The sequence below is a fragment of the Mauremys reevesii genome, linkage group 7 (genome assembly GCF_016161935.1).
Source record: "Mauremys reevesii isolate NIE-2019 linkage group 7, ASM1616193v1, whole genome shotgun sequence".
Lineage (NCBI taxonomy): Eukaryota > Metazoa > Chordata > Testudines > Geoemydidae > Mauremys > Mauremys reevesii.
This window is the reverse complement of record NC_052629.1, coordinates 67,552,241-67,575,073: the sequence shown is the minus strand read 5'-3', so window position 1 is coordinate 67,575,073 and position 22,833 is coordinate 67,552,241. Positions and strand designations below refer to the sequence as shown.

The following is a 22,833-nucleotide window of genomic DNA, read 5'->3' as shown; positions in this document are numbered from 1 at the left end:
TCATGTGCTCTTGGATACCCATCCCTGACTGGGAGACAATCCTGCGCTGTGCCTTTGCACCCAGGGCTCCTCTCTATGAGGAACAGGGCACTTCCCAGACTACCCCAATATCCTGTCTCCAGTACCAGATGCTTCAGAGGAAGGTGCAAGGTCCCTGCAGCAGCCAGTTGTGGGACACCTGCCCCAGGACAAATTTCTTTCTGACTTCCAGATGTTGGAAATTGGATGGGATCTAAACCCTCTGTCTTTAGAGTTTACGTCAAAGTTTTTTTAGTATTTACCATTATAATGCCTGTTGTTATAATTGTTTATAGAAATGTTCAGTCCCTTTCTGAATCCTGCTAAGGTCTTGGCCTCAATGGCATCTTGTGGCAATGAGTTCCACAGGCTTCCCTTTCCAAGTATTTCCTTTTTCTCTGTTTTGAATTTTCCTCCTTTCAGTTTCATCGTTTGTGGGTTATGAGATGGGAAACAGGAACTCCTGGGCTACCTTCTCTTCCCCATGCATTATCTTGAGTATTTTTATCATATCCCCTTTTATTCATCTCCTCTCTCTGGTTAATAGCCCCAGCCTTTTCAATCTCTCTTCACACAAATGGTTTTCAATGGCCCTCGTCTTTCTTGTTGAGAAATTAGGTCATGTTAGAACACGACCGTGGGGCATTGTGTTAACTAAGATGATGATAATCATGACTTAGCAGTCAGTGTAGACAGGGAAAAGCCATGTTTAACACCCCATCAGCTGGTCCATTTTAAGCCCTGTACAGTTTAACCATGACTAGCTGACGTGGTGTTAAACAATTATACTTGTGTCCATTGAGTTTTAAATCATCATTAACATTGTGTAAGTTAACACAACTCTTCAAGGTCATGTTCTAACATGACCTAACTTTCTAGTGAAGACAAATCCAATGGGATTCAGCCGAGCTGGCTGAGTTATCCATTGCAAATAGCTTAGCTTAGAAAATGTAGCTTTTTTGTTTCTTTTCCCAGACTGATGCCATTTTCTGTAATGTGTCTGTCATTCGTAAATCTTCACCATGTAGTTCATGGGAACAAATTTTGGTCCACGGGTGTGTTTTGAAGTATTAACTCTGTTTGCTATTAGTGCTGTCACTTCAGTCACATGGTAGAGTTTCTGGCCCCTGACTGGACGACTGAAATTTTTAAAACAGGAAAATAATTAATAAATAGCCAGTAAGTAACAGCAAATAGGAGCATTCACACACGATGACCTTTGTTCACGTGGAACTATAGACTCATGTTTCGGAAAACAAAAGAAGCAAAGCTAGCTCATTTAGACTTTAAAGGGACTTTTACAAAACCTAGTATGGATACAAATATTTTCACGGTGTTTTTTATTAATGCACTGACAACTGTGGGCATTGCCAGATGTAGTGTTTTAAATATGTTTCATTTATATAGTGCTTTGACTAGCTAAGGTCCGGTGCAAACTTTTATCCATTTAAACAGTCCCCTGCAGTGTCAAGAAACCCAGACATGAAAAAGAATGGAAAGAAAGGTCTGAACAGTCTAGTTTCACTGAGTGATGCTGAAAGGGTGAGCACATCACAGAAATGATACAAAGTCTATTTGATGGTTAAAACTCCTTCCAGGTCAATCTTTTTAAATATTCTTTGTGATTCGGTGTTTAAAACACAGGATTTTTGTTTTTAAATCTGGACAGTGAGTTTCAACAAACCCAGTGTGTAACCATGGCATACTGCAGAAAGGCGACGTTTAACTCAACTTTTGCAGAGCAGTTTCCAAACTTGGGCGCCTATGGCTAGCTCATCTACTTCCTTCGGGGCCTTCAAACAGGTATTTAGTGGAGATGGGGTTGAGCAACAGAGTTCAGACCCAGATGGCAGTGAGTGGGGGGTATTTATAAATCCCTACACAGGCAGACAAACAATTAGATCGGAGGTTTCCTGAAGTTCAGAGATGTTTTGAGTTGATTGGGGCCAATGTCGATTACCATACTTGTGTGTTATGGGCTCGCTTGTCCCTTAACTAACTCCGTGCCAAGAGAAGCATGTAGCTGCGCCATCCCAGGATGGGCCCAGCCTCGGCAAGGTAGGTTCTTCACCGCTTTCCCCCTTGCTCCTGGGCTGGGCGGGGCACAATCTGCTCTTGGCTTTGACTAGAAGCAGGTCACTTTCTTTCTACCCTGATCCGCTGGTTTAGCTATGCTGGCCAGCACACTGGGGGGCAAAGTCACACCATTGCCTTTTCCCCACTGATCTCTCTGGGGGCGGGGCCCAGGACTGAGTACTAGGAGTGCAACTCCAGAAATACAGGAGGTTGTGCCGGGGCTGATGGAAAAGGGTCCTGCTGGAACACGTGAACAAGGAGACAGGCGGGAGATGAACTCAGCTAGGAACTGGGCCCTCGCATCTATTTCTCACTCCTCTTCAGGACACAGGCGGGGGAACGTACATGTTATTTTCCAAAGCACACGTGATGCATTTTCTATACTCATCACACTCACACAAACACCACCATGGATGGGTGCATCACGCGCCCTTTGAGCCTTGGCTGAGATTTTCAAAGGGGCCAAAGGGAGTTAGGAAATCAATGGGATTTGGGCACCTAACCCCCTTAAGCGCCTTTGAAAAGTGCCACCTAGATCCCTCTTGCTGTAAGCTCGCTGCACCAGTCAGTCTATTTGGAGCTGTGCAGGTGCGTGTTGAGCATTTCCTTCGCTTGGATGAGAGCCGTCTCAGTTGGCACCTCCAAGTGTGGAGCCACCCCTGCGCCCTCCCAGGAGGTGCCATCAGCAGAGCTCACAGATCTGGAGGTGGGGATGGTGATGTAGAGGCCGGTGTCATCCACATGATATGTCTGAGGGGGGTGACAGCCGCCGCTGGTCACTTCTCCGATGATGAAAGCTCTGCCCAGCCTCTTCATGATATACACAAACTCCTCAGCTGCCCCAGCAGTCACAGCACTGGTGAGGATGATCAAGCCCTTCTGGGAGCCGTACCGCTCACCTGCGAGAGGCAAGAGCAAGTGTCCTTACAAAGTTCCACTTTCAAAAAAGAGCCAAGGCACAATGCATTGTGGGGATTAAAGGTTAACCCTTTTCCGTCCCACCTGGCATTAAAGTCCCTGAAAGAATTTTGAAACCTTCACTCACTCCCCCAGCTTGAATAGCATGAATTTGCTTTTTGCCCTCAAATAAAACATGGTAAGCAAGGCTGGTCAGTTTCACTTGTGGTGCTGAGTCAGTTTCTCTCTCAGGCTCTCCTGCAGTAACAAGACTGCCACTGTGCATGAGTTGAAAAGCGGGGGTGAGGGGAGCATGTTTTACATTCACGGGGCTTTTCATGGAATTCAAACACAATAAAATAAAATAAAAAAAGGCAAAACATTTCTATTGATCAGAGGTTTTGCCAAACCCTTCAATAGAAAATCTCTACTTGGGATCTGACCTGACCTGATGTGTCCCTTACATAACCAGATGGGAGCAGTAGATTTTTCTCTTGGTGACAGATTTTCAAAATAGTTCAGCACACTGGGTGCTGGTTGGGTGCTAAGCTCTTTGAAAATCTGGCCCTAGGTGTCGCAACGGGATCTGAGCACTTGGAAATCTTATCCTAAGCTTCTTTCAAAATCTGGTCTTTTTAAAGCTTTTAAAGCTTCTATAAGTATCTGTCTGTCATAGATGCCCATGGTGTTACAGTTAATGATTAGGCGAGAGCCCGGGCTGTGGCATGGCTCAAATTCAAAAAGTGTAAAAAAAAGCAGAGAACATGCAAATTGGTCGGGAACAGTCGCCAACCCCAGTGATGATGGAACCTGGCGATGTTCTGAACAAAAGCTCTCGGCCATGCTTTTAGCCACTTCCATCCCTTTACACGGACCGTACAGACATTCTAGGCTTCAGCATGACACACACACAGAGTGACAACCCTGGGATCTTATTAGATAGCCAACTCTGAGTGATAAGAAAGGGGGCTGCCTCATGCTCGAGGCTTCGCTTCGAGAATTCATTTTAAAAACAACTCATGCCACCAACAAATGAACATCTCCCAGAAGGTATCCCCAGTAGTCACAGTGGATACGTAGGGCTGGATCGAACTCCCACTGAAGTCAATGGGATTGTGTCCGTTCTCGGGGTGTGCAGCATGCTCAAATGATGATTCATGCTGCTCCAGAGCGCTAATCATGTCTAATTATGGCCGTCAGTGCAGCACCTTGGGTCAGCACTGTCTGCGATTTCCCCCCCTTAACATTAAGATCAGTATTTAGGGTTGTTTAGCGCTCAAAGGACACCCTTGTAATCATGAGAGAGCTGACACTACTTAATGCTGAGCGCCCTCCCCTCCCAGGGATGACAGAGTGCTCTGCTCTCCTCAGGACAGCGCCCTAGACCGGCTCAGACATTTGGAGTACATAATTTTCCTCTGCTTATTGCTTTTCCATTCTCCGTACAGGCTTGGCCATTTGTGGTAGGGGAATATTGTCTCTGATGGATTGCTAGGAAACCAGCATTCCATGTGTGTGGGAAATAGGTAGAGAGTACCCGTTGACACCTGAAAGGAAAAGCTCTTGCAAAGGGTAATTGACATCTCACCTGCGAGCTGCGGCTGGGTCCAGATCTCACTTGTTGTGTCATTGGGTCGGCTGTAGACTTTATCCAGGAGCACTGGGTGCCCTTCATCAAAGAAGTAGGAGCACAGGGCTGCTATGGAGGAAGTGGGGCCTCCAATATTGTACCTTTTTAAAAGTAAACAAAAAAATCCCTCATCCAGAGCATATAAGGCCATAAGTGAACACTTGTGGCAAATAGTACAACTGCCCTGCCCATCTCCCTCCCATGAGCATCTGCTTTGTAGTGCCCTGTCACCGGATGGATGGATGGCCCTTTAAGATCCCTCCAAGCTGAGCCTGATCTGGTGGCTTAATTACCATTAGTGATACAGCTGTGACAGGGTCAAGGCTGACTACAAAGAGAGACAGAACCCAGTCAGTGGGAGGAGATCCAGGATGTTCTCCCTCTCTGGGAAGGGCATAGTGAAGATAAGCTGAAGAGGCTGCAGGGATGGAACTAGCCCCTGTAGTGGGCCCTGGCGAAGGCAGCGGAGCAGTCCTGGATGTCAGCGTTCCAGGGGAGGACCATGGAGCTGAGAAGACCCAGGGAGTAGGTCGAGAGGGCTGGAAGCCAGAAGAGAAGCTGTGTGAACCACAGGCTACTAGGAAGCAGTGTAAGGGGCTAAGAGGTAGGATGTGGCCCATGGAAGCAGCAGCACATCTGAAGGAGCAGACCTAGCTGCCCAGCCCAGGGTCAGCACCAAGAGCAGAAGGTGGGTCTGAGTTCCTCTACCTTGGACTCTCTGTTGCCCTGGAAGGTGACTGAGCCAGACTGAGCTCAGGGCTAAGCTGTGGACAGAAACAGCCAAATAGGTGAGCAACAGATGGCTAGAAGTGAAGGCCTCCGCAGTACCCTGACCTGATGGCAGGGGGTGCTGTGGCAGCGAGTGCAACTGCTTGCACACCTCCAATAATATGGCCTAGACATCATGGCTTCCATTTACATAGTGCATTCTGCCCTGCAGTATTTGCACCCTTAACGCTGCAGAACTGTGCTTCGCTTGAGAACCTGAAAGGGAACCTGACCAGAAACAAGATGTGAAACTAATTAGGTTTATTTTCCTGGCTCACCCCTCCCCCACAACCCCAGCCCCAAAACGCACAACGTAAACAAGCAGTGTCAATGGGGACATGACATTCTTATAGTTCTCTGGGTTTATTAACCTAAGGCTCTTACTAGCAGAAGCAAAGGCCTTTAAAAATGAGCCAAAACGCTCAAATTGTGCTGTGTAAATCTAGACGCTGGATTCCATTTTTAGGCACCAGATTAAGGGGCCTGATTTTCAGCCCCTGCACTGCCCATGAAAGCCAATTGGAGCTGTGAGTGTTCACGGCCACATCAAATCAGGCGGCATATTTGGGTCTCTAAATATTGATGCAGGTGCCTAACTTAGGGCATGCAAGGCTGAGAATTTTGGCCCAAGATTTTTAAACTAAGAGTCTCCCTTTTAATTCTACATCAGCAGCTCAAGATATAAATTATAGATGTGTCACCCCAGGTGGAGCTCCTGCTGTAAAGACACACCATTCCTTTTAAACCCGTCACCATTAATGACACCCGCCGTTTCGCTCCTGTAAACAAATGCCATATACGCTGTACCTCTGGGATATAAAGCGCCCCCAAGTGGGCAATCCGGAGCATCTCTAACTGTATATCTGACGGTATGCAGAGGAGGTGTATATACACATTAATGTAACATGCTACAGAGATTTAACAAGAGGCTTCTACAAGAATTTCCCTTTTGCCCTGCATCCCGGGGCCGATTTCAACCTGCTGGTGTAGAGGAGGAGTGGGGGCTTGAGAATGAGTTAATTTGTTTTCCCATTTCAGTCAGAACACTGTCAGGTGCACTGTATTGGAAATGTTTAGCCCTTGCTCCCCAGTTGTGATGGTAAGGTGTTCCCCTGCTGTAATTTAACATCCGGGGGAAAGCACAGACCTTGTAGTAGGGTCTGGAGGTAACTGATATTTAGTGCAATCCAGCCAAACCCCAAAGCAAAAAAAAAAAAAAAAAAAGGTTCTCCAGCCCAGGGAGAGGTTAGTAGAATCCAGGGGGTGACTTCATCAGAGACAGGGAAATGACCCCAGCTTCCTACACGGTGTGCGAATGGCCACAGCGGACTCACACTGGAGTCAGTGATAGCCGAATCAGACTGAGACTCGGTTCTCCTGTGTGCTAGCCGACAGAGCACTAGACTGGGATTTAGAGGAGACCTGGGTTCTAGTTCTGGCTCTGCCAGGGGCCCACTGGGTAACCTTGGGCAAGTCACTTTGTGTCACTCCATGCCTCAGTTTCCCCATCTGTAACATGGGGATAATGATACTTGACCTCCTTTGTAAAGCATGTGGAGATCTAGGGATAAAAAATGCTGGGGAAGAACACAGCGAGGCTCTGCTGCCAGTACATCCAGGGATGCAGCTGTACATGTCGGAGCCCACGCTGACACTGCTGCAGTTGTCACTGTACTGAGGGGTGTGCACAGTGCTGGAGGGCTCTGAAAGGGTAGGGGAGGCAATGCCATGGTTAATGGATGTCACTGGATAAGCCTGGACCCTTAGCTTTCCACTTGCCATGCAGCATGAACTCCATCTGGCTCCAGTCACGGTCCCTTTCCTGCAGGACTGCCATTACGAGCTCATTGCCAGCTGGGGGCAGGAGATGAGTTCTCCCCTCCCTCCCCCCATAATGAAACGAGAAAGGTCTTGGAAGGGGAATCATGGGCCAAATTCTGCCTTCTGTTACAATGGTGTAAATTCAGAATAACTCTGCTGACTTCTATGCAGATACTCCAGATTTACACCAGTGTAACAGAGAGCAGAACTTTGATCTATATCAGGCTGGGCTAGGCTAAAGAGCATCGTAGCCGCAGCAAGGGATATTGGTAATTCAGCACGTGCCATTTTCCTTGTCAGTAAGTGTAGAGCAATCCCGAGCGCAGAACCGTGCTGCTAGAGGTGCTGGAGGCCAGGGTAAGGCTGAAGTACTGATGAGGGGAGGTCAGACCATTTCTGACAGAATGAAATGTTGGAACTGAGATGTTTCAGTTTTGCTGAAGACTGTCAGGCTGGGGAGCGAGGGAATCTCTCACACGCTCTAGCGTGGTGGGTAGGGAGCTGCCCTGGGATGTAGGAGACCCAGATTCAAGTTTCTGCTCTGTTGGAATCAGCGTGATCTGGGAATGAAAAATGGTGCCCTGCATTAGGCAGAGCTGGGATCTGAACCAGGACCTCCCTGTGTGCTGGTGTCTGACTGCCCACTCTGAGGCATTTAGACCCAGCTCTGCTTTAATGCAGGCAGGTTTGGTTTTGTTCCAGTGTGGAACCCAGACAAATATGAAACCTCAGAACGTGCTGTCAGTGGGAACTGGTGTCCTCTGGTCCCATTGCAGGAAGGGTGAGTGATGGGGTGTTCACCCCACACAAACCCTGAGCGGGTTAATGTGGGCCAGGATGGGACAGTTAACCTTAGACACTGCACCTGGAGGAGAATCGGGGATTGCTAAGCATTAATGGCAGGTGAAGCCCAGCTGGGCTAGGAGTGTAAAGCCAGGAAGTGAGAGCAGGGAGGAGGTCTGCAATCACTCCCTAGAAGGAAAGGGAGCTGGCCAGGGACAAGGAGAAGATCCAGGCGGAGAGTAAGTGCTGGGTCCTGCCCTGGACTGGGGAACTTGACAAGTGATTGAGAGGGGTGAAGTAGCCAAGGGGAGCAGAAGAATCGCCAGTGGTAAACCCAGAGATAGTCCAGGAGAGAGAAGAATGGGGTAGGAAGGAGCCCAGGAAAACAGCTACTGTGACAGAGATTGAGCAGACCTGGATTGCTAGTCATAGGGCTGGAACCAGGAGTATTGGGGTGGGCCTGGGTTCCCCTACCAGACACTGGGAAAGTGGCACAGGAGCTGGCGACATGGAACAGAAGACCACCTGAGACAGCTTGTCTGGTGTCACTTTGTTACCCCGGAATGAGGGCACTAGAGTGACCTGGCTGGAGGGCCGAGTCATGAAGAGAGAGCACCCCGATTCACAGAGAGTGAGAGAGGGGCCGCAGCATGAGCAACTAACGGGAAGGGGTGAGAGCTAATCCCACACCTAGCCACACAGAGGTGCACCTGCCGTGAGTGGAACCCCTTCACTAACATCCCTGGTTCCAGTCTATCTCAAGCAATTACCTTCTGCCTGCCTAAACTCCCTCTACAATTGCAGGAGAATACGCAGTTCTTCTTCACTTCCTGTCTTAAACTGCCCTGTAGCATTGCTGAGTGTTGTCTAACAGTTACAAGCTCCTCCCTATACACACACCAGGCAGCTGCCTTTCAGAGAGAGGAGAGGTGATCCTTGAAGCCAGTTTGTAAAGGCCTTTGGTGTAGGAATCCCTCTTTGTAAACGAAAGTGATTATTTTTCACATGCCATCAATCCAAGGCCACTTTAATTCAGCCAAAGATCCCTGCCCGTTTCCCTTCCGATCTTTGACTATCTGAATCTTTGAGGTCACTTTCTTTGGGTAGGGAGGATGACAAACGTTTCTCACCAGGATGCTATTAAAGAGAGTCCTCAGAATGCAAATCTAGAGCAGCTGGCTGGGGAAGAGAGAGACAAAGCTACGAAGCCAGGCAGCGAGATGATAGAGCAGCTGCCTGCCCTGCAGTGCCGATTTCACATGGTGTTGAGTTGATCGAGTCTACAGGACATGGAAGGAGCAGAATGCCAAATGCCTCCTGTCTGTGAAAATCCGTGGGGAGGCCGCTGCAAATTTTCTAGCCCACTGTGGAGAGTTCTGGGATGATGAGCGTTTTGACAAGACAATAATAATATAGTGGCACTAACTATTTATATGCAATGGTGGTGTAGCCGTGTCAGTTCAGGATATCAGAGAGACAAGGCGAAGGAGGTGATGTCTTTCACTGGACCAACTTGTGGTGGTGAGAGAGACAAGTTTTCTAGCTACTCAGCTTTCTCACCAACAGAGGTTGGGCCGATACAAGTTATTACCTCCCCTGCCTTGTCTATCTTACTGTACATATGTCCTGCTTCTAGGAAAATGAGCTGCTGTGGAAAATCCAGCCTTGAAGAGAAGGGTGGCCTAGTGGTTAGAGCACTAGCCTACAACTTTCAAGACCTGGGCACAAGTCCCTGCTTGACCATAGACTTCCTGTATGATGGGAAGCGAGTCACTTAGGGCCCAAACAATAGGAGTTAGGCACCTTTGAGGATCTGGGCCTTAGTTTCTCTGTGCCTCAGTTCCTCACCTGACCTATGGTGATAACAGCCCTGCGTTGTGTGGGGATAAATCCATTAAAGGTGGTGAGTGGCTCAGATAGCACAGGGATGGGGGACAGACCTAGATAACAATGTGATTGCCAGTCCCCAGCATTCAAAAATCAGCAGTTGGGCCCCTCAAAGAAATGTGAGATTGGCTGAAAAGTTATGAGATTTTAAAACTCTCATAAACGTTGGGTCCTTTGTATTGGGTTCTGTGCCCTGACATGTGCTTGCGTCTCCTTTTCCAACTTCTCGCTGCGCCAATGAGGGCTAGAAATCTACTTTTAAAAAAATGAGTGCGGAGATGATTCTCATAGAACCACCAGACTCCAGGAGCTGGGGCTCTAAGCAAAATGCTGACCACGGCGAGACTCCTGACTGTAATCGACACGTGTGTTTCTTCAGCGTTTGAAACCTTTTCTGACACTGGGTTTATTTTTAGGTAAATATTTGGCGGTTGTGTTGGGGCCTCATAAACGGTAGCTCTGGGCTGAGGTAAGAAAACCACCAAGGGGAGTGCTGTATAAGAGAACTATTTGCATCTGTGTAGATGATTGATAAGACAAGGAGCAGCAGCAACTCGCACTTAAGAATATGCAGCATTTTTCATATGTTGGGCAGCTCAGTAAAGTTGTTTAAAATTAGGCATGTGCTTTGCTTCAACTGGGCTTTGGAGGGCTAATGGGGGATGGGGGGGTTGGAAAGGTGGCTCTAAGCCACCTCCACACTCCCCACTCATGGACTAATCTGCACTGATCCCCTGATGTAACTTAGTGCAGCCCATAGTAGTATCTCTTTTTCTACTAGTGAATCACTTGACCATCACCTATAATAAAATATATCATTAGCCATACATGCAGGTAAGCAAATGCATGTACAGTCAATGCTTGTACAGAAATCAGAGGTGGAAAGCAGCCAGGAGGTCCCAGCCCTGTGTCAGTTCAGAGTTGTTTCCCATGGCAGTGGTTTTCAAACTTTTTTTCTGGGGACCCAGATGAAGACAATGGTTGATGCCTGCAACCCAATGGAACTGGGGATGAGGGGTTTTAGGTGTGGGAAGGGCTCAGGGCTGGGGCAGAGGGTTGGGATGCAGGGGTGAGGGCTGCGCGGTGGGTCTGGGAATGAGGGGTTCAGGGAGTGAGAGGGGGTCTGGGCTGGGGCAGGGGGTTGGAGTGTGGGAGGGGGTCAGAGCTCTGGGCTGGGGGGGTGCAGGCTCTGGGCTGGGGCTGAGAAGTTTGGGGTGCAGGAAGAGGTTCTGGGTTTGGGTAGGCTCAGGGCTGGGTCAGGGATTGGAGGACAGGGCTGGGGCACGGATTTAGCTCCGGCGGCTCCCGGTCAGCAGCAAAGCCGGGGTGCAGAGATAGGCTTCCTGCCTGTCCTGGCACTGTGGACTGCACTGTGCCTGAAGCAGCCAGCAACAGGTCCGGCTCCTAGGCAGAGGCACGCAAACGGCTCTGTGCGGCTCTTGCCCGCAGGCACCGCCCCCCAGCTCCCATTGGCCAGGAACTGGTCAATGGGAGTGCGGAGCCAGAGCTCGGGGCGGAGGCAGCATGCAGAGCCCCCTAGCCCCGCTGCCTAGAAGCCGGACCCACTGCTGGCTGCTTTCAGGGTGCAGTGTGGTGTCAGAGCAGGTAGGCACTAGCCTGCCTTAGCTAGGCAGCACCACCAGTGAGACTTCTAACATCCTGGTCGGCACTGCTGACTAGAGCGACCTAGTGCCTGATGTGCTGTGACCCAGTACTGGGTCGCAACCCAAACTTTGAAAAACGCTGTCCTATGGTATATTTCCTAGGTTTCCTATCTAGTTTTCAGTGGCCCAAGTGATGGAGCAATTTCCCTTGAAACATCATTCAAGATGCTAATAGATCTCACTGTTAGGAAATTTTCCTTGGATATTTCACCCTGAATTTTCCTTTTCTTCATTTCATCCTTTCAGTGTTAGCTGACCAGGCATGACAGCGAACCACATAAATCTAGTTCTGAAGAAAATTCAGACTGGAACTAAGGCACACATTTTTAACAAGCAGAGTAATTAACCTTTGGGACAATGTACAAGAGTCGTGGTGGATTCTCCATCACTGTCAATTTTTAAATCAAGATTTGATGTGTTTTTAAAAGATCTTTTCTATGAAATAGTTTGGGGAAATTCTCTGGCCTGTGTTACACAGGATATCAGCCTAGATGATCACAATGGTCCCATGTGGCCTTGGATTCTATGAGTTCACTGTTTCAAATAAAATGATACTTAAATAGAATACGTGGTGAATTTCTGTCCAGAATTTACCTCATGTCTATGATTAATGCATCTGTGTGAATGATCTTCTTCCAAACATGCTCCACCAGCAGCTCAGACACCTGGGTTAGAAGGTCGCAGTCTCCAAACATATCGAATCTCAGGTAGCCAATGTTGTTTTCAAATACGTTGGTGCGGAAAGAAAATTTAATCAGATCTTCAAATACTTCTGGGGAAGGGATCTGAAAGAATTTGCAAAAAAAAATCATTATCTGGCACTGCACTCTTGGCATAAGATTGGAGAGAAATTACATGTATCAGGTTTAGCCCATGTTGGGCATATGTTAGGAATCTCATGTTCAGAATGTCATGTGGTGGGCATGTGTTAGGAATGTCATGTGGGAGACTTGTTGTAAGAGTTTGATATGTTGGCCATGAATAAGGAATGTCATGTGGTGGACATGTGCTAAGATTCCTAAATGTGGTACATGTGTCAGGAATATCATGTGGTGCCCGTGTGCTAAGATGCTTATATGAGGGACATGTGTCAGGAATGACATCTGGTGTCCACGTGCTAAGATTCTTTTATGTGGGACATGTGTCTGGAATCTCACATGCGGGGCAGTGATTAACTTTATTTTGTTCATTTGGATGTTCCAGGGCAAACAAATAATGAAAGACAAGGTGTGGCCAATGAGTAGAAGAAATGTATCCACGGGCGAGGTCTGCTTGGGCCTAATTTTAGAAGACTCCTTAGCACACTCACAGCACAACTAGGTGGTAATGGCTGGCAGGAGCGGGGCATGCAGCTGCCACCAAACAACCCCACAGGCAGGAGAAGGACAGTTGACCTGAGTTGGGTCCAACAGGATCCAGTTGTTCTCCCACCTGGCACAGCCCAGACTCGACACTTGTTGTAGGGTCCTGTCAGGTTTGAGGGCAGGGATCTAGTCCTTGTAACCCCTGCCGACAGTGGGGCCATGGCCTGCTCCTCCAGTCAGACTTCAGTGCTTTTCCTGCACACTCTGAGACTGGAACACACCCTTGGGCTAAGACTCTAGATGCACGTCCCAGCTGTGCCCCAATGTCCATATGACCTTGGGTAAATCCCTTCACTCCCCCTATTAAATATCCCCACCCTACAGGAGAGCTGAGAGACTCCCTTTATAAATGCTGATGGGACACTCAGCTATGGCAGTGATAACAAGAACCTACCCAGACTGAATGCAGCCCAACAGTTTGAGGTAAATGCACATTATGGATAGTGGTTTTGCCTCTGCAGGTACAAATGCCCCCTTCCACATGCACCACAAAGGATGGAGTCGCATTATTCCCATGTTACAACTGGGGTACAGGTGGGGGAAGTAACTCACCCAGGTCTCCTGACTGCTAGCCCACTGTTTGGCCCATTAGACAATGCTACTTGGTGGCCCAGGGCTTTGCTTCCTCTTTGCTCCTGAAGCTGATATTTGCTGCCATCATCCCAGTGCCGTTTGCCAAAGCAAAAACTTTGACTGCTGATCCCGAGTCCCTGCTGGTACCAGCTACTGACCTAAACGCGAGAGCTGACTTGCGGATTCCCTTTCTGTCCCTCTTTCCTCTCTGCGCCCTCTGGAAAATAACCCCGCTGGCTGGGCTGCAGACAGCTCAGTTCAATGCTGCTGACCAGTGACAGCCATGCAACTTGATCTTCCCAGGGTCCTTTGATTAATGAGTCACAGGTTTAAAGAAAAAAGCCAGCGTTCCTTGCGCTGTTCTGATGCTGCTGGTGCAGAAATGCTGAACCCGTCCTTGCAACGGAGAGGTCAGAAAAAAACCCATCTACAGATGTGTTTCTTCTCAGTAAGAATTAACCTACAAATAGGACTTCACACAGATCCAGGGAATATACCTTCACAATGATCTGGCCCCATTAGAGAATAAGGGAGGCCAGCCCACCCTCTTCCTTGACATGGTCCATTTAAGGAATAGGTGTTTAAGGGAGCAGCGGACCAGCTAATGAATGGGGGCCAGGTGGTAATCAGAGAGCTATCACCTGAGCAGGATCAAAACCTAGCTGTTCCTTCACTTGCTGGAAGGGAAACTCTATAAAGTGGGGCTGGAATGTGGCTGTTGGGGAAGCTGGCTTGAGGTATGTCACAGCCCTGGGAAAGGAGGCTGTGGAATCCCTTAGCTGGGGGAAGGGGTAGAGAAAACTGGATATTTAGAGACTCTGTAAATTAGACACCAGGTAGGGGAATGTTACTGTGAGTACTCTGGGCTGCAAACAAGTTGACTTGGAGAAGTAAGAGGGAGCTGAGAGTGGGACCTTGCTCTATATCAGGGATGACCCAGTGCCCTTAAGCATGTTGGTTACGAATAAACTCTGTATCTGTTCACACTTACATGGTTTATGATATAGCTTCCTACCCGCTCAACAAACATGCTGTAACCAATCTGTGCCCATTTCAGAGCTCCACACTTGTTTGAAGTGTTGCCAGCTCTCCTGACTTTATTGTGAGTCTTGTGTTTAATTGGTGTTTGCCTTAAAGCCCCAGATCCTGGAGTCATGTGAACAGGAGAGCATCTCAACTTGGCCTTGATGGCTGCAGAGAAAAGCTGGAAAATATGGGTATCCCAATGGCTCTATAGCTGAAAGGAAAATAAAAAGCTTGCTTTCTTTCCAAATCTCATGATTTTGAGTGGCCCGATGCCTGGTTTGTTTTTTAAACATGGGTGGGTTAACAATAGTGGGTTATTCCCTCTTGCACTATTGGAAATTCATGACAGCCATGGCTAAATTAAAAGGGTTAAATTGTTACATATAAACTCTCTGGGCCTTAATAAGAAGAACACCACAAGCAGTGTGGATTAGCATGGAGAGTTTTCCTGTGCCAACAGACCAGGCCCATGCCACCTGAGTGACAGAAGAATTGCTATTAACTAACTGGATAGGGTCTATAGGCCCTGTGCTGTAAACACTGAGTGCACAAGAGTAACACTCTGTGAATGAGACTGTGTGGCATGATGCAGGGCTAGGATGTTGGCCTGGCCCTCAAAGGAATGGGTTCAATTCCTGGTTCTGCCACTGATCAGCTCTATGGCCTTGGGCATGTCACATCCTTACTCCCTGCCTCAGTTTCCTCTCCCACTCTTTATCTGTCTTTGGGGCAGGGACTGCCTCTTACTATGTGTTTGTGCAGCACCTAGCACAATGGGGCTCTGATCTCAGAGCCTCTAGGTGCTTCTGTACTATAAGTAAACAGCATTGCCAGCTCCAGGCATCCAAAAATGATGGGCCGTACCCCCTTGCCATCCTGAGCTGGCTTAAAAATCATGAGATCGTAAAAAAAATACATTTGGGTTCTTTTTCTCTAGCGTGTGGTTTTTAAACCTTGAGAATTACATCCAGGTTGTGTCTTCTCTGCAACCAGCAGGGCTGGAAACGTACTTCTTTTTTCAAATGAAAACTGAGGTTCTCATGTAATCACAGCACACTACCAGCCAGAGTGTGGGGGAAAAACACATAGTTGGGTAGTTCTAATTCCACCCAGCAGGGAGCAGTGGTGCACAAACACACTAGCCAGCCCACTGCTACAAAGCTATTTTAACAGGTATCTTGTAAATTAATATCCTGTCTGGAGTTACAGTTTGCAACATTTTTATTTCCAGACAAAGCCAGTGGCATATTATAACCGAAAGGAAAGCTTACAAGTACACTGGAGGCACCAAATTTAGGTTTTCGTACAAAATCAGTTTTACCAAACCCCAAAATGAACGGGCACTTTTAAACAGATGGGTTTGGTTTTACTTTTAAAAATATGTCTCTTGCTGCGTTGTTGTAAATCCTACATGTAGCTACATTGTGCTAATGTGTGAGGATCAGAAAGAGGCAAAAGCAAGGGACATAGAATCACAGAAGATTAGGGTTGGAAGGGACTTCTGGAGGTCTGGGTCACCGCGTTACCGTGGTCCAGCCCGAGCAAAATGTCAAAAGGAAATAAACAGCGTGAAGAGTGAAGAGTTAAGTAGATGTGTATAGGAGCCAGATTCTAAGATGGTGTAAACTGGCACAGCTCCATTGACTTTAATGGGGTTACACTTATACACACCAGATGAGAACTGGGCCCACAGTTAAATTCTTTCATTTGCTGGTAATACAATAGGTATTGATTTTTCACCCCTGTACTGACACTGTGCCTTTAAGCAAAGTGCTAAGCCTTTATTCGTTAGTGTGGCCAAGCAAAAAGACATAAGCATAAGCAACCCTTCCCCTCTACCACTGAACTGTCCATAAACCCCGTCGTTCCTCCCCAAGCACTGACAATACCCCAGAAAGCACCCCTAGGGTTAGAGACTGTGTGTACATAATATTTACCTAGGAAAGGGAAGATTTGATATGCAAGGACAGTTGCTGTTTAAAATGAATCCTCTTACCAGAGACGTGCAGTGAGGAGGCAACCAGGGGCCCCAGTCTCAGCTGGAGGCGCAGAAAATTAAACCCCAAATTTAGAGGATTAGTGGGAGCTTAGAGTCGAGGGCCCCATCTGTGACCCTTGTCATTTGAACTTGGGGCATCACATGTGGAAAAATCAGGCAGCATGTCCTTTCTGCCTCAGCCCTGTGCAACTTGCAGGGCCTGATGTTCATTCACATGGATGTCTCAGTACGCAAATGGAAAAGTCCTCGGAGACTTTGTGGTTTGTGGGGAGAGAGAGACTGGAGAATCAGCCCAGAGGGTAAGCCCGGGGAGCAGGAGCGAGGGTTGCTGAATGGGCATCCGTGAGGATATGGGACGCTGCTTTACAGCAAAAGTTTGGGCTATGTTCTGAACTGCAAACGCATACATAATACTAGCCCCTGGGAAACCTGACTGGGCAACTAGCATTTATGCATCAGGGAACTCCAGCCAGCACTGACCTTGCTGCTATCACAGAGGAGATCTCTTCACTCGCTAAATGCTGGTTTAGTGGCTATGCCAATGGGGTGGGACACACCAGGGCTACATGCAGGTCACCTGCATCCTTCCCCTTCTTCCGCCTGCACACCATCACTTTGTTCGGCTTTATTATCAGTGTTAAGCTAAAGGGAACCCCACTTTTGAGGGACTGGCTGGCTCTGAAGGTTGGTGCATCTCGTTTTAGGAAGGATGTAGGCAGTAAGCTGGAGGGGTTATTATGGCAGTGAATGAAAATGCCCTGGGAAAGATTCATCTACTACAATCTGCCACTCGGGAATGCAAGCTCCAAGGTGACCTTGAGGTGTGTGCTCTCTGGACAGTGGCACTGGGGTTCTCAGGAAAAATGCATAGACAGCACCCCCTTGTGGCAGCTAGAGCAAGGCAGAGGCCAATGTCCATCCTGCACAGAGGGTCGAGAGGGGAGCGGAGCCCCCGTCTCAGAGTTGAGGGAGGCAATGGTGTTACTCTGGGCTGAGCCCGTTCGCTGCTTGCACTGGGCCAGCTGTTGTAGTTGGCTATGGAAAGAGCAAAGAGGGGACATTGCTGGAGCTTCATGGGCCTCTTGCTGCCCCAGTGCTCCGCACAATAGCATCCCCAGCCTCTACTACTCCCTCCCTGTCACCAGGTTGAGGCTTTCACCTCCAGCTTTTAGTCCACTCCTGCTCTCACCTCTGGAAACTCCCTAAGCCCAGCCTCCCCTTATCCGGCCCTTATCGCTCTCCCAGTTCGTACTCTACCATAAGAGAGTCTGCTCCCAGACTGCTGCCCACCCTTAGCTGACTCTCAGACCTTCTCTGCTCCTGAGATACACATTCCCTCTTGGAGGCTCCTGACCCCTTTCCATTCTCCCTCTCTACTCTTATGGAGGAGCCATCCTACCTCTTCCAATCCCTGCCCTTGACAAACAGGACTGAACAGAAGCATTACTGAGTGCGGGGTGAAATCCTCACCCCACTGAAGTCCCACTGGCTTCACCAGGGCTGGAATCTCATCTCTGAGGTGCTAAGTAAAATTTTTATTCTATGAATCTGCTTCCAACAATCAGGGTTCACCTCAGGCAATAATAGCCACTCATAAATAACTATTACACGTAGAGGGGAGGAGGGGATTGACTTGCTGGATGGCACTTTTAGGGACCTGACAGCAGATCGCCAGTGAGGCATGGCCCATATTTTAGCAAGTAGCTCCCACAAAAGTTTCCCTTTAGCCTGGGATGTGCCCCATGCCCCAGGGCCACTGGGAGGTGGATGAGCAATGGAATGGAGAATCCATTGATTGGTTTCCCTGTTTTTAGCACAAATTCTTTCTCACAGCCAAGGGAAGGGACAGCACCTCTGGGTGAACAAACCTATAACAAGTACCCTTCCCTGGAAATGCTCAATCGTGATCCCCAGGGACAGAGACTGAGAGCATGGCACAGGGTCACCCCCCCATGATAAATCATACAAGCCAAAGACCTCATAGGGTGGAAGCCCAGGGATCTCCTTCCTCAGGAAGATGCTTGACCATGTGGTCCGCTCCAAAAGCAAAATAAGGCGCTCTTCCAAGGGTGACGTTAAGAGCTCTAGGGGTAAGTTGTCTGGGTCAGAGATGCTATAGCTATAACCAAGGAGGGGCTGAGTCCATCTGAAATGGAATTTTAACAAGTGACTCCTGGGAGTTCCCTCCAGCACAACATCAAAGAAGAGGGTTTGTTGGGGGCATGCCGCTGTATGAGAAGCTCTGCCAGGCAAACTGAACAGTGGGGGCAAAAGTGGATTATTAAAAATCAAATTCTCATTGAGGTCATCTAGCGTCTATCCAGCCACATTTCCAAGTCAAAGATCAGCCAAGCTCTCTAATGTTGATTAGGAGACCAGTAAGGAGTGGATGGTCAATATAAGGGAGTTCCCCACAATCCTGGGAGTCAAAGAAAATGAGATGGTGGGTATGGTCATTTTATACGTGCAGAAGGGTAGATTACAAAATGCAAGGTCGTGTCTCTTGTTGAAGACCCTCAGAGCAACCACTTCATCTCAGATCGAAAAATCGATGCCATCAGGGTAGGTCATGCAAGTAATGTACTTACTGAGGCCAACTTAATACAATGTGGCAAAACTAGAGCATCTGAGAAGAAGTCAGAAGTCACCTGGTATGTGACATCTTCCATGTAATCAGTGGTATGCTCCCCCCCGGCAACCCCTCCATGTTCACATGTGAATTCACTGGTCATGAGAGAGCTCAGCTCAGCTGCCCCAGAGCAGTGACCGTGCAAGGTCCCCCTACAAAGCCCTGTATGCCCTCTGCCTCTTTGGGCCTTCGCCTCTGTGCTGGAGCCTGGGAAACCTGGGAGGTTTAGAAATATGGGCCAGGAATGTAGCTGGGGTCCTTAACTCGCTGCACACAGCCCTAGAACCCACCAGACAGATGCTAATGAGTCCCTAGCTGAGCATGTGCGAGCCTTACCTGCATTGGCACGATCCCCGGGATGTGGTCCTTGGAGTGCTCTGGGATGTGGGCTATTTTCAGGTGCTTGTCTCCAGACAGGGCTTGCAGGTCAGCCGCCACCTTCTTGGCCAGCTCCTCTTCGGAATTAACCATCTTGTAAGAGTCCTTGGGGGCAAGGGTGGTGAGCTTGGTCGCCACGTCAGCCCCCACGTCCGCAAAGGCGTAGTTGTCTGCCACCAGCTTCCCCACTGTCTGCAGCACGCCGGGCACCTTGGCGCGCAAGGCGGCGATTTGCTGGGCTGCAGCCATGGCTTCGCTCGCCTGGACGGTGATGTGTGGCTCCACCCCCGACACACTCCACACTTTGCTGGTGAGGGGGCTGAGCACCACCTGGCTGGGGATGGAGGCATACAGGGAGCTGTTGCCAACTCGGTAGATGCCCCATGAGAGGGAACCGCCCATGGTGGGCTCACCAATGACTGTGGCCCGATGCAGATCCTTCATGGAGCGGGCAAAGGCTTCGGCCGCTGAGCCACTCATGTGGCTGGTCAGGATGTAGATGTCCTTAAGGGAACCGTACCTCTGGCCAGTGACCTGGGAGAGGGTCCATACCTCAATGCTCTGGGAGGTGCTGCGGTCAAAGATAGTGTAGAGGTGCTGCCGGGGCTCGGGATCAAAGAAGTAGGAGCTGAAGATGGGCACAGCGGTAGAGTAGCCGCCCATGTTGTACCTCATGTCGATGATCATCGCGTCAGTGCCCACCAGCTTGTCCCATACCAGGCGCACTAGCTGCGGCCCAATGGCCTTCACCGTCTCTGCCTCAGCCATCATGTCAAAGCGCAGGTAGCCTAGGTTGCCAGGCAACACGTCAACCTTGAAAAGGGCCTCGATGATGTAGGCCAGCTCCTCTGGAGTGGGGATCTTGTTGGGGGACTGTTCCTCTGGGGTGGGCTCCACGTGGCTGTGGAAGACATGCAGCCGGTGGTCCCCTGAGGCCTCCTGCAGGTCGTTGGTGAACTGGGAGGCCAATGTCTCCAAGTCCACAGCTGAGCGGTAGCCACCTTGGGCCCACTTGGTGCTTAACATGGCACCGGCCTTCCCAGCTACCTCCGGGATGGCATAATGAGCCTCTAATAGCTGTCCAGTGCTTTCCACAAGTGCGCCCATGACCTGGTGGAAAGCCAGCACCTCCCTGGCCTTCTCCAGCGCCTCGTCAGCCAGCACGATGGCATCCGGCACCACGCCGCCACCCAGCCAGCAGTCTCCATGGTTGTCGACAAAGGTGATGATGGGCACGGTGATGGTGAGGCCCTGGATGATGTCCTCCTCTGGCTGCAGCAGAGGGAAGGTGCGGGTGTGTGAGAGGCTGCCTGCTGTGATCTCGCCGATCAGAGTGGCACGGCCCAGGGACTGCATGAGGTAGGCAAATTCCTCAGCGGCAGTGGCTGTACGGTGGCTGGTGAGCAGGTAGATGCCACGCTGGGCCCCATAGGGCTGGCCCAGTAGCTCAGCCTGGCTGTTGTGCTCCTGTGTGCGGTTGGTGCGCCTGTCATAGGTAGTGAAGAGGTGGACAGGGCCGGTGGTGGGGTCCTGGAAGTAAGAGAGCAGCAGGGGCACAGCGCCTGAGGATGGGCCCCCAGGGTTGTAGCGCAGGTCCACAATCAGGTTCTCAGTGGCCTGGAGGGGCTCCCACACCTTGTGCATGATGTAGGGGCCAAGCTTAGCCAGCACGGAGGCATCAGCGAACTCATCAAAGCGCATGTAGCCCACATTTCCTGGCAGCACTGACACCTGGAACACGGTGTCCACCAGGGCCCGCTGCAACTCCTCATTATCGGGCAGGTCAGCAGCCACCGGGATCTCCTCCTCCATGGGTGAGATAGCAGCCTTGCCTGGAGTGGTGACCCGGAGCAGAAGGCGTGGGTCCTCGGACACAGCCTGCAGTTCAGCATTGAGTTTGGTGGCCAGGTCCTCGACAGACTGGATGGAGGAGTAGTCAAAGGTAGAGAGATGCTGCAGCAACATGGGCACCCGCTCTGCCAAGGTGTAATAGTCCTGCAGTATGCCCATGAGGCGGCTGATCATGCCAGGCACTGCCCTGCGAACTGACAGGATGGCCAGGGCCTTCTCCAGGGCCTGCTCCATCTGGCTGGCTACACATGGCAGCACCCCAGTGACCTCCCAGCTCTGCCCACCCCCGCCTAGAGGGCTCACAGACCGCGATACAGGCACTGTCACGTAGAAATGGGAGGCACCGATCCGCAGCTTCTGGACATCCAACGAGCCCCCAGCTGTCCTCTCCCCCACGATGATGGCTCTGTGCATGTGCTTGAGGATGTAAGCCACATCTTCAGCCACCCCAGTGGTGTGCCGGCTGATCAACACGACAACATCTTTGTCTTTGCCATACCTCTCACCCAGCACCTGGGGCAGGGTCCATATCTCTGTGGTGGTGTTGGAGGGCCGGTGGTACACCGTGTCCACGTGCAACACCTTGTCTGCTTCGTACAGATAGGAGATGATGAAAGGGATGCCAGAGACCTGCCCCCCAGTGTTGTAGCGCAAGTCTAGCACCAGGGCAGAGGTCCCCATCAACGTCTTCCACACCTTGTCCACCAGGAAAGCCCCAATCTTCTGCACAACCTCTTGGCCGATGATATGATCAATCCTCAGATAGCCCACATTTCCCCCCAGCTGTTCATACTTGACCACATGCTGGATAAGATCCAGGAGCTGCTCCCGAGTGAAGGAAGTCTCATCTTCTTGCTTTGGAGCAACGGGAGCCAATGGCTCATAGGAGATCACCAGCCTTGGGTCATTCAAGGCACCTTGCACACCAGCCGTCAAGACATTGGCCAACAATTTGGGATCTGAGATGTCCAGGATCTCCCCACTCTTGATGGCCTGTTCGATAGCATCTTGCATCCCCACCAGGTTTTCGGGGAAGCAGTAATTATCCAGAAGGACCTTGGCCATGTCCAGCACCAGATTTGGCTGGAAGATTTCCTCAGTACACACGTTGCAGAAAATCAGAGCTGATAACAACAAGAGAGATCCCCCAATCATTTTGAATCATTAGGGGGAGGAAAATAAATTGCACCTAATAAGAAATCAGAGATGCTTGTAGATCTAGACAGGTTCAGCTCTCCACTGACCCTCTCTGTCTGTGAATCAGCACTGAAAGTCCAGTGTTAAATCTGGGAGTACTGACTAGATAAGTCTTTTATCTGCATTAAACCGCTAATCTCATTAAACTGGAGTGCATCAGCCAAAGTGCACCAATAGATGAAGTTCAGCATCATGCCACTTTTCAAACCTCTTATGAAACAGTAATGAAGTACAGTCAAGGAGACATTTATTCCAAGTTGTTGGACTCATAG

The 22,833-nt window shown here is 49.6% G+C and overlaps 1 protein-coding gene and 1 long non-coding RNA gene across 2 annotated transcripts; one reads left to right on the top strand and one right to left on the bottom strand.

Moving 5' to 3' along the window:
* Positions 1–397: 397 nt before the first annotated feature.
* RBP3 (retinol binding protein 3) lies at positions 398–22,618 on the bottom strand. The gene is made up of 4 exons (XM_039482985.1): positions 19,472–22,618; positions 12,139–12,329; positions 4,580–4,722; positions 398–2,993 (listed from the first exon to the last, which is right to left on the bottom strand). The coding sequence occupies exons 1-4, from the start codon at positions 22,517–22,519 to the stop codon at positions 2,665–2,667; spliced, it is 3,711 nt and encodes a 1,236-aa protein (XP_039338919.1). The 5' UTR covers positions 22,520–22,618; the 3' UTR covers positions 398–2,664.
* LOC120369541 lies at positions 8,189–12,968 on the top strand. The gene is made up of 3 exons (XR_005583211.1): positions 8,189–8,232; positions 10,297–10,349; positions 12,748–12,968. It is a non-coding gene; the product is annotated as an uncharacterized LOC120369541 (long non-coding RNA).
* Positions 22,619–22,833: the final 215 nt, after the last annotated feature.

Excerpts from the sequence above, each read along its gene's own strand:
- RBP3 (XM_039482985.1), bottom strand. The coding sequence starts at position 22,519 with ATGATTGGGGGATCTCTCTTGTTGTTATCAGCTCTGATTTTCTGCAAC. Across the intron at positions 12,330-19,471 it reads CGGGGATCGTGCCAATGCAG|ATCCCTTCCCCAGAAGTATT; the intron begins GTAAGGCTCGCA and ends AAATTCTTTCAG. Across the intron at positions 4,723-12,138 it reads GCATTAATCATAGACATGAG|GTACAATATTGGAGGCCCCA; the intron begins GTAAATTCTGGA and ends ACTTTTAAAAAG.